Genomic DNA, 11,292 nt, shown 5'->3' with positions numbered 1-11,292 from the left:
ACCGCGCGTCCTCCCGGGCTGCAGCCCCTCGCAGGAGGGGAGGGAGAGAGGGAGGGCGAGGGGAAACTTCAGCGAGCCTGAATTGGGCTCTCGAGTCCGCCGCGCGGAGCGGGTTGCAGTAATTTTGCTGCGTTTCTGCGAAACGCGGCTCCCGCAGTGGTTGCGGTAGATGGCTTGTAAAAAACCCAAACCTTCAGTGGTGTGCAAGGCGCTTTTGCAAAGCTCTTCCAGCGAGAGTGGAGTTACCGCCGCTAACTTTTCTGCGGAGATGGCAAACGCAGAGATCCGCCTTGCAGCAAGACTTAATTCCCTGGGAATAAAAAATGCAATTACTGCAAACCGCTTTTTTCCCAAATTACTACTTTTTTTTTTTTTTTTTTTTTAAACCAGAGCTAATTGCAGTACTCTTGGGGTGACTAATGAGCAAGGTCTGAATCTCAGCTGGGGAGCCTTGAGCGGGGAGGCTATTTTCCCCGTCTCAGCTGCACCTCTGAGAAGGCAGAGGGGTTGCATTTCCAGGGTGCTTTAGCTACATCGTTTTGTTGGGTTTGCCCTCGCGTATGCACTCTTGGTTTGGTTTAGTTTTATTTCCTAACGATTTAGAAGCCTTCCTCACACACAGTGTTTTTAGGAGTTGGCACTTAAGGTTCTTTTTAGCATTAATGGCATTATTTGTTTGGGATGATTTATGAGCCTTTCTCATGGGTGTCTGATAGGGAAAAGCTTGGAGTGGTTGCTTTTTTTCTTTTTTATTTTTTAATATTATGCATGTGCTTCTTGAAAGCACACTTAAAAGGACTTTTTCCTGTCTGCAGAGTTGTTGTAGATTGCATTTGGGGAAAAAAAGTGAGGTAACTGTCTGTTTTTTGTTTCTTGTTTTTTTTTGTTTTGTTTTGTTTTTTGTTTTCTCCTCCGGTTCTTTCTTGGGATTAACAGGTGACTTTAGCGTCGGGACAGTTCGAGTTGGAGATCTTATCCATGCAAAATGTGAATGGTGAACTGCAAAATGGAAATTGCTGTGATGGCACCCGAAACCCAGGAGACAGAAAATGCACCAGAGACGAGTGTGATACCTATTTTAAAGTTTGCCTGAAGGAGTATCAATCGCGGGTCACTGCTGGCGGTCCTTGCAGCTTCGGATCCAAATCCACTCCTGTCATCGGAGGAAATACCTTCAATTTAAAGTACAACCGGAATAATGAAAAGAACCGGATTGTTATCCCTTTCAGCTTCGCCTGGCCGGTGAGTGCGTGGCCTGCTCTGGCTCTGCCTCTGTTGGATGGTCCTGTTTGAGATGGCCATAGCGAGCCGAGCTCTAACTTCTCGCGCGGGGGGAAAGGGACCAGGATTGGGGAGGGAGCAGGCATCTTGGCAAGAGCGTCAGGAATCCGCAGCACAGAAATGAGTAAAATGTGGTGGTGTTTTTGTTTTTGTTCCCTGGGGCTCACAATGCACAGCCTGTTAAATTTGAAAGTCAGATGTGCAGTGAGGGGGATCTAAATGGGTCAGGGAAGCAAACCCAGTATCTCTGCACTTTACAGCATGAATAAGTCTCTTGAGACTTAGAAGGTCAGAAGTTCATTTTTTTCTTTTTTTTTTTTCTTTTTTTTCCCCTAACCAGTGAAGTCTTGGGCTTAAGCCAAAAGAGCAGTGAGTTAGGGGCTGTAGAGGGATCCCGTGTGAAAAGTGTGTGTCATAGCTGGCCTCCTTCCCTGGAGCGTGTTTGGGAAGGCTTCCTGCTTCTCCCAAGGGGAAATCTCGCTGCGCTGCTTGGTGTTGATGTGAGCTGCTGTTGCTGCTCTTGGTGAACTAGTTGCCAGCTTCCCTGGGAAGCTTGCTATGTTTTGAGGTACTTGCGGACTCTAGAAGCTAAAGACTGAGAAAAGCCTGGCCTTAGCTTTTGGTTCATTTCACCCACTCTTCCCCACAGCACACCTTTTCCTGGCTACTTGCCTCTGCGGTCCATAGATTCTGGCTTTCCTTTAGTTGTGTGCAAAACTCGATGGCTCAAGGAGTTAGGGCTCATTGCCAGGCACTTTCCCAGCGTTGTCCACTCTAGCAAATACTGGTCAGTCTCCTAGAGTGGTGAGATGGAGGACGGGTGACCCCTTCGTTAGCTGAAGCCTGCTTTGTTGTTGGTTGTGTAAAGAACACTTGCTTAGACTTCAGTTCTGCTTGTTTATTCTGGGGTGTGCGAGGGTTGAAGCTTTGATATGGTCAGCTCTGCAGAGGAGTCCTCTACTTGCTGCACAGAAACTGAGGACCGTCTTTCCAAAACAGCCATCATCCAGGACAGACCCACAGATACAGGCTCCACGGCCGTAGGGTTTCTGGACACAGAAGGCTGCCATGGCCTTGGATGGCAGGAGGTGCATTGTTCTGTGCCCAGCAGTGCTGTGTGCAGGCAAGCAAAAACTGAGGATGGCTGATCTGGGGGGCTCTTATGCACACACAACAGTCTGTCTTTTGAGGTGGCTCGCTGGGATGCTACGGTCTGAAAGCTGAAAACTCCTGAATTTATGCTCCTAAAACTTATATTTAGAGATCACCTAGGAAACAAAACTGTTTTTCCCCCCCCTCCCTTTCTCCAAAGGCGCTGAGCAGACAATTTCCCACCAACTGCCTTGGGATATGTTGATGCTCAGCAGTTTTGAAAATCCAGTCATCCTAACCTAGATGCCTAAGGTCATTTTTGCGAGGGGAGGAGGGCTCTTACGTGCACACAGGGGAGGGGTGAATCTTGTTTCCTATACTCTTGTCACTATCGCTGCTGGCGAGGTGGAAGCATGCGTAGACTTTCCGCTCCCTCCAAAGCTTGGCCCTTCCTAATCAGATAAGGACTGGTTGCTGGGAGGGCCTGGACTTTGGGGGGGGAAAGCCCGCCCCAAAAACATTCCTTCTCCAGCTGTAGTGTAGACACCCACTTTGTAGTCCTATGGCCAAGTGCTGCAGGCAGCCATGTGTTCTTGAAATGTCCTGTGCTGCCTCCTACCTGCCTCCTCTGTCAGTTGTGACTTCTGGAGTATTGAGGGCTGGAGAGGCACAAGGATAAAATCCAGTCTGCGTTTTTAAGTAGATAGTATTACAAAGTACAATAGCAGAGTTAACAAAAGTATTTTCTGTTGGAAGTACAAGTCCTTCCTTTCTTTTTCTTTCTAACATGAAATGAGATAAAAATGTTATCAAATATGCCATCAAAGGGATAAAGGGCTTTGTAAAAGTCTGAGGTATTTGAAGCTCTGCCAATGGCTGCAGTGCTTGTGTTGCAGATTTTGACTTTTTTCAGAAAAGTCAGGTTCATCAAGGATTTTTTTTTTTTTAACTAGCCCCTTACCCTGCTCCCAGTAATTTGAGTGCCTCGAATCTGAAGATATGTGTATGTATGTAAAAATAATGTGAATACTGAACATGTTCCTTCTAACAACCCCTCTCTTCATAGAGTTGGGAAGGGAAATCTGTGCGCAGAGGGTGGGTTTGGGGAGGTGGGGACCCTGGGAGAAGTTTCTTAAGCTTGCCTGCTTCTTAGTAAAAGAAATGCTTCTATTGTCCCACTGAATCTAATTGAGCACTGGAATCCTAGAGCAGCAGCAGCAAAACTCCAGTGCAGCCTTTGAAATGTGTAAAACTCGACAACTTCAGACACTCTGGTTCCTAGGACTGGAATTTATGGAATAAACTCTTGCATATTCCCATGCAGAAATGCACTTTTTGAGATTGTGATGATAGTCTGTTTGCAATTATCGAGCCTGCCTCCCAGCTTTAACTTCCATAGGACGCAGCTTTTATGCTAGCCATTGTGACTTTCAAATGGCATTTGAACAAAAGAATATCTAATGTGGCAAAGCTCTTATTTGTACTAAAATTGTGTACACAAATCATTTTAGGCGTTTTGAAAGCTCTACAGATAAAGTAGTAAACTTATTTCAGCATCAGATTTGAGTTGACTAATTATCAGAACTTAAAACAAATTTCTTTAGATGGGTGAATACTCTTGACTTTAGTAAAAGCTTGAAACTAGCATTGCATTTACCAGTGTGGCTAATCATGAGAGTTGTCTTTGAATGCATCCAACTGAAAATTACAGTAAAGGTAATAGGAGCTAGACAGAAATGGTAATCATATTGCACTTGAAAATTCATGCTCATCTCTGAATATGTATTGTTTGTGTTCTACTGTCTGAGGGAGGCTTTTCTTGGATGTTCCAGCTTGAGTCAGTAACATTAAGAAGTCTTGTTTCCTTGACTACTTTAAAAAAAAAAAAAAAAATTTTTTTAAAAATCTCTTCCCATGTCAAGCTGCCCCCTTACGCCGTTTGTGAAAAATAGTTACATTGCATTAGAAGTCTTTATTCATCATGCAAGAGAGGAAGAAAAGAGAATGGTGTGCTTTAAATGTATTGTTAGATTTCACTTGTAGTTGTAACGTAGATTTGAAGTGTCGGAGTCTTATTAATAACTTATGCGGTTTGCTCTTGTCAGTTTTGATATGCACCCCTGTGAGTAATGGGTGTGGAGATGGTGGGCCAGAAATTAATTTAAGTGATGGGAGGTTTGAGTAAGTTGCTAGGAAACGGGGCAGCAGACCAGCATAAAGGAACTGGAGTGCATCAGAAAGCTGCCCCTGCAGTAGCTAGGGATTCTTCAGTAAGTTGAAACAATAATAATGATGATTAAAAAAAAAAAATACAAAAAATACACGTAGTCTTGCATCTTGCATTCATTTTGAGACTAGTGACTTTCTTGACAGGCAAACTTGGCTTATGAAGCCATATAGAAAAGTATGGAACAAAAGAATTTCCATGTTCCACTTGTCAAAGTCTGTCTCAACAAGTTTTGTTTCATGGTAGACACATGCTTTTCTCTGACATAAATCAAATCTCTTGCCTTTCTTAAAGAATCCAAAGTGTGATGTGTGCTATACCTTAAGGGAGCTGTGCATGAATTAGCTAAGCAAAGCTTAGCACTAAACTTTGCTTTTATGTAAAGAAAGATCTTTTGGGGGTTTGGCGAGACTGTGAGTAAGAAGGAGGTCAAACTTGGCAATTCCTTTGGTATGCATAGCTCCAGTTTCAAACGGCTTGTTTATCCTGAAATTATGATCCTTGTAATTATTTAATATTGGGGCCAATTGCACCAACACATCAGGAAACTACTGAGGTGGAAAAAAACCCTCCAGCATCTAAATGACTTTAGCAGAAAATACAATTAAAAAGAGTTTTGAACATCTTATTTCAACCTTACTCTAAAATAGTCAGCCTTTCCCCTTTTTAATGACAAATCTTACTGCTACTGGTTCCCGAAGACGTAAAATATGTTTTCTGGGTAGGCATTGTTTTTTCTGGCTAGAAAGAGATAATGAAAGAGCTTTAGTGTTTTCTAAGCTTTGTGAACTTTTTCCCCCTGTCTTGACACAAGAGGCTTCCAAAATACTAATCTGCAGGTGGTATTAAAGTAACAGCCTTTTGAATCTGAGAGAAAAATATCACTTTGCTCAACTGCCTTTTTAAAAAAAAAAAAAAAAAAACAAAAAAACCAAAAAAAAAACTGCCAGCAAACAGTAGGTCACGGTCATAAAATTAAAGCTTGAGTTTTGTTTTTCCCTCCCTCCTTCTTGAAAACTTTTTGAAAACTTGTAGAAGCAAATGCTAGATATTGTTCAAGCTTTTCTTAAAGAATGCCTGATAAGTCATCTTGGAGCGTGGGCAGATCAGAAGAAATTTTTATAATAACAAAATGCACGTTAATCAAATCGACACTGTCATTTATTGTTGACTAATAATTTAAGAATAAATATTCAGCACTCAAAGTGCAATGTTTTGCCTAGGATTACTATCCAAAACAGAGCTGAGAGCATTAAGTGACATCAGAAGCATAATTAGTATCCACAAGGCTGTTTTCCCAGGACTGCAGAGAAGTGATGCATCCATTCTGGGGTTTTGGACTTCTTACATGTTCTTAAGCGTTATTTATGTTCCAGTCAGTTCAGAACTTCATCTTCCTGGTAAATCCATTTGACTATATTACCATAATATGTCTAAAAATAAATCTTCATCCTGCCTGCTCCCAGAATTTTTGTTCTTGTTGTAATAAAGGCCTGCTCCAGTTTAACTTCAGTGGCAGCTGGATTGGGCCTGGCGTTGAAGCTTGTTCCTAAACTTTCTCAGACTACGTACATCCAGCACTGTCAGCTTGTTTATGCAGCTGGAAGTCTGCATGTCTGAAAATGAATTGCATAAAATTGATGCTTTATGCTTAAAATTCTAGTTAACTCAAGGAAACTTACCGTTTCATTGCAGACTGAGGGCTGGAATAGAAGTAAACTAGTTCTGAAGCTAGTAAAGTTGGGCCTTAGCTAATTAAGCGAGGTGATGTGCCATACAAGAGGCTTGCACTCTCACACACGGCACTTATTCCAGCTTCAGTTCTTAAGCCTGATGCCCTGCAGTACACGCACAAACTTTAAGCTACAGTTCTTAAAAGTATTTCTGTGTAGATAATACTAATGACAGGATTGGTTTTGAAAATTCAGACTAAACTTGACTTTGCATTTCTGCTGACGAATAGAAGTTTTATGTGTTAATGGACACAGTTCTAATAACTTTAGCAGGTAACCCATATGCCTTAACATGGGGAAAGATGTCAAAACCAGAAGCTGTTGCGTTCATTTCTTGTTAGTCTGTGGAGCTCATGGTTCTGTGGTTGCTATTCTGCAGCATAAATTACACTCATTATTTTTGTAGTATTCAGAAGAAACTGTAAAATGTGGGTAGAAGTGGTTAAAGTGGTTTGTAAATAGTCAAACATCCAGAGTCCTTTACCAGCTCAACCCAGTTCTTATGCACTTAGGTAAATAAGTAGAAAGGCTTCTTGTTCAGGCTTGCTCTATGTGAACCTGACTGTTTTGCTTGGCTGGCTACTAGGTATTCTCTCTATTAACCTTGCCACCCTTTTGTAACTGGTGCATTTAATTATCAGTGGGATGCTTTAAACAGGTAGGGGGACTGATAAGAGCAGGTAATCTGCTTGTTGGGGAAGGTTGAAAGCAACCATTGACATCTTGGCCTACCTGCTAGTCTTTGACAAGTGGGGCTCCATGAGAAAATAACTCTGTAACGAGATAAGGTGCTGATTAAAATGCTGTTGTCGTACGATACACTCTGGTAGCTGAGATCACTTAAAATCATTAGTTTAAAAAGAAAGAAAAGAGAAAAAAAGAAGAGATGGTATACTCCTTTTCTTTTCTTTTTTTTTTTTAAAGGAGGGGAGTAGGGAGGACCCCAAGTCTCCCCGCTCTGTCCCAGTACATTGTTCAGTTAATGCATGCTAGTTTTATGATTGGAATACATTGTAGTCCGGCCACCCAGACAGAGGCATTGACTGCTAATATTAACCAAGAACAATAGTGTGGCCATACTGACTGCAGTGAGGATTACAGAACATAATGGGGCCTATCCAAAAATAATGCTAATACAGGACAAGCAACAGGAAGCAGCAGTAGACTCAGCATTGCTCGGCTCCCAGACAAACCATGGACTTACTTCACACAATGGCAACTTCAGCACATTATGTATTCACAGGATACTCATTATTCCAGCAGGCTTGCCAGATCAGAGATCAGCCTGGTTTACTGGATGCTTAAGCGCATGCATAGTTTGGATAGCGGTACTTTTGTGTCCTTCATCATTTGGCAGGAGGGTGGCAGAGAAGGTCTTGACTTTGGTTACTGCCTTGGCTCGTGCCAAGGCAGAATGGGGGGGAAAGTCTCTCCTGGAAGCTGCTAATATAGTTAAATTTCTTTTCGTGTCTTCTCATTTATGTGGCAATGAAGTGTTTACTGGCACTAACAGCAATGAAGGAACTACTCAAAATGAAGACTAAAGGAACAGCGTGCTCTGTTTTCATGTGGGCATATTCTGATGAGGCTCTTGGCTGGGCTGCCTGCTTGAGGTTCAGCCTAGCTCTTGGCCATGGACTCTGAGGCGTGAGATCGTTACAGCTTAGACTTTGTTTATATACACAGGGTTGAGAGAGTAACGGCTTTATAGGGTGTTGCCTTATCTTTGTGTAGCCCAAAGAAGAGATTCCTGATGATGTTGCATTCGACAAAGGGTTAAGAGGGTTAGGTTGTTTCCCTCCTTTTCCCAAATACGTCCGTATCCCCTCTGGATAAGGAACCAGTTGTCTTCAACTCCTTTGAAGGAATATTCTGTTGTCAAAGTTGACTGGCTGACCATGGCATGATGTTGTGACGCATCTGTATAGCATCATCGTGACCTGTCATGTGGCAACAGGGGTACCCAAGTGAGAGCCCTGCTGACGTTTAGAGGAAGTGGGTTTGCGACTAGCCTTAACTCTGCTCAGAGATGCCCTCCTCCCTGACCCTCGGGCACTTTGAAATATGCCTCAGTTTCCCTTTTCCCTATCTCGCCCCTTTCCAGCTGAAGGGAGGAGGGATTGCTGGAGCTCCTGGCGATTTGCTGTGGCCTGCTGTGACAGCGTGCCAGTCTCCTAGCCTTCTTCCCTAGGACGCAGGCAGGGTGAGAGCACCGTTCTCAAACTGGTCTTCACAGCTGTGCATGGCTGGCAGAGCGTGAGGAGAACATTGCTGGGCTTAACCTGCTCTCCTTGTTTGGCAGAGGAGGAGCAGGCGCAGCATTCAGAATGCAAACTTCCCACTGCATTTGTCTAGTCATGGTTTCACAAGCTCAGCAAAGCTCTTGCATGGTTTAACCACAAGGATAGGAGGGAAAGAAGTTTGACTAGTCGCAACCACTTTCAAAAAGGAGGCAGTCCTTTCACTAATCAGCCTGATGTTTTAATCTTGCTCTGTCCCACTGACTCACAGAATGCCTTTAGAAGCCAAAGTACAAAAACATCTCTTTTGGGTGGATGTCTGGATGAAAGGAGGGAAGAAGGTAATCAAGCCGAGAGCTTTAAACACCTGCTTACCTGGAGCTGCTAGTATTTCATTTAAATAACCAGAAAAGAGGTTGCGTTGCCCTTTCAGACCCTTAAAAGGGACAGTTTCTGATGGATTTCAGGGTCTTCAAAGTTGTTCTTGAGTTGTATTATCAATGGACCAAGGCTAAACTGCAGTGTCTTGTCATTGAGGAAAATAGCCCTTGCAGATTGGTGCTTTCTTTGTTTTTTGGGGTCTGAGCTTAACCGTTTCCATCCTCTCATAGCTTAACTCATAGGAGTTTTGCTTAAGTTTGTCCATGCTGCCTTTCAGTCCTCTGGGCTGATCAGACCGTCGGTGTTCTGCAAAGTGTGCCGGCTTGCTGTTCCTTTTAAGCTGCCTTTCCTCTCAAGCCAGAATCCCTGCCTTCTGGTCAAGCTCAGGTTTACAGTGGCTAATTGGGTGTGACTCTGGAAAGTTCATTGCTGCCTTGTTGCCTAGGACATTGCTTTGATGGAATAAGGTGCATGATGTGGAATTCTTGTGTCTGGATATATATATTTATGCAAAGATGGGCAGAGGTCACCTATGGGCATGGGAAAACTTAAACCTCCACACTGTAAGTAGTCATTCCTGAGATATCTGAATTGTTGATCTATAGAGTGGGGATGATATGCACTTTTAAAAAATCTCAACAGTGCAGTCTTTGCACAGAACTGCTTTTTTTTTTTTGGGGGGGGGCAGGAGTTGGCTAGAGAGAGGCGATAGTTGGGTTGTTGAGGGGGGCTTGCTACTGTTGTTGTGGGGCTGTGAGTGTCTGTGTGTCTTTTGTTTAGAAGTGTCCCATCTTGAACGCAAAGTCTTGTCCTTTCTTTGCCCCGTGCTGAGAGGGACAGAGCCAGGAGATTAAACTGCCATTCTTTCTATCATCCCTTTTCAGGACAGGGATTCTTCACTTAAAATATTCAGATGAGGTGAGAGGGGGCACATAGAAACAAGGGAATTGCTAGGGTAGGTCTATTCCCCTTGCATTTTGTTTCCATCCAGTTAAGCAGAAGCTTCTCCTCTCTTTAAACAAACTCCTGTGTGGTGTTGGAAAGTGGTCACACAAGTATCTAGCAACAGTAGCACTTAAAGCTAGGATTCAGCCTTTCCTTTCCTTAAGGGCTAGGTGTGTTGGTAAACAGTCCTGAGAACCAACCGGGAACTGTTGCTATGAGTTTAGACAAAATATCTTCCAAAACAATTATGCAAGGCCGAAAGGAAAACATCCTTAACTTTATTGGAAGTAGTGCTAGTTGCCATAATTCGTTCTCTACATCATAATATTTTTTTCAAGCTTGCAGTAACATGTTGTGCTTGTGCTTCTCAATGTTGGTAATTAAACCAGTGAGGAAGCACCCAAGATAGTGCAATCTGTATCTGTAATATGACTCGGGAGTTCTATTCTGGTTTTGCTTGGGTTTTGTTGTTTGGTTTGTTTTTTTTTTTAACCTCTGACTTGTGTAAGGACTTCTTAAATCCGCTTTAAACAGTGTTAAATGATCATGTTGTGTTTTATTTTGTTTTCAGAGTTTCTTTCAAGTTGACAGACTTGGTCTAGAATAGTAACAAATAACATGTAACTTTCATGAAATATTAACCAAAAATGGTTTGGGCCAATGGAGCCTCTGCACAGAAGTTTGGGCGCATGTCTCAGCTTGCCCAGCTTTGCTTACTTTTGGAAGCATTTTCCCACAGTTATCAGTGAACGAAATGGAATCCTAGTCTGCTTTGAATATGAAACATATTTAGGCTATATTCCAAGCCGGTGTCCATCACAAACTAGGTTTTCATTCAGAGGCTGCATGCTGTGTCCAGTCGTGAGAAAGCAGTCTGCTTCAACTCTTTTTTTTTTTTTTTTTTCCCCCTTTTTTGTTTTTCTTTTTTGTTTTTCTCTCTTAAGGAATTTGGGGTCTGTCTTACGCTTGCACCTTGTAGCAGCTTACTCTCAGAACTGTATTTTGGTTTCTGTTACAGAAAAGGTGTTAAGCGCTGCAGACCACAAATGAGCAGACTGTGACTCAGCGTAGATACAATTGAGAAGAAATAAACCTTACGATACACAGCTGCTATGGCAAAGCATCAAAACCCTTTATGGAGAGTTTTTATTTGCTCTATTATTGTTCTGCTCACCAGAAAGATGTTACATATATTACCTCATTTATAGTTATTATACTTTTTACTTTTCAAGTCACATTTTTTTTTTCTTATTTTTCCTCAGCTTTTTTTTTTTTTTGGGGGGGGGGGTGTTTTGTTTTTGTTTTGAATCGTTCTGTAAGTTTGGATATGGCTGGCTAAATGGCAATTTTGAAAGATACAGCCTGGATAATAATACCTCCGAGTAGAGCTGGG

At 42.6% G+C, this 11,292-nt stretch overlaps 1 protein-coding gene across 1 annotated transcript in view; it reads left to right on the top strand.

The window, feature by feature from the left end:
* JAG1 (jagged 1) overlaps window positions 1-11,292 on the top strand; it is a 38,413-nt gene that overhangs the window by 1,601 nt on the left and 25,520 nt on the right. The window contains exon 2 of the mRNA XM_009282562.1: window positions 937-1,242. Within this exon, the coding sequence (XP_009280837.1) occupies window positions 937-1,242 (306 nt within the window). The remainder of the gene's footprint in view (window positions 1-936; window positions 1,243-11,292) is intronic.

Source organism: Aptenodytes forsteri, unplaced genomic scaffold (assembly GCF_000699145.1).
Source record: "Aptenodytes forsteri isolate BGI_AS27 unplaced genomic scaffold, ASM69914v1 Scaffold5, whole genome shotgun sequence".
NCBI classification, from domain to species: domain Eukaryota; kingdom Metazoa; phylum Chordata; class Aves; order Sphenisciformes; family Spheniscidae; genus Aptenodytes; species Aptenodytes forsteri.
This window is presented reverse-complemented; position numbering and strand designations above follow the sequence as displayed.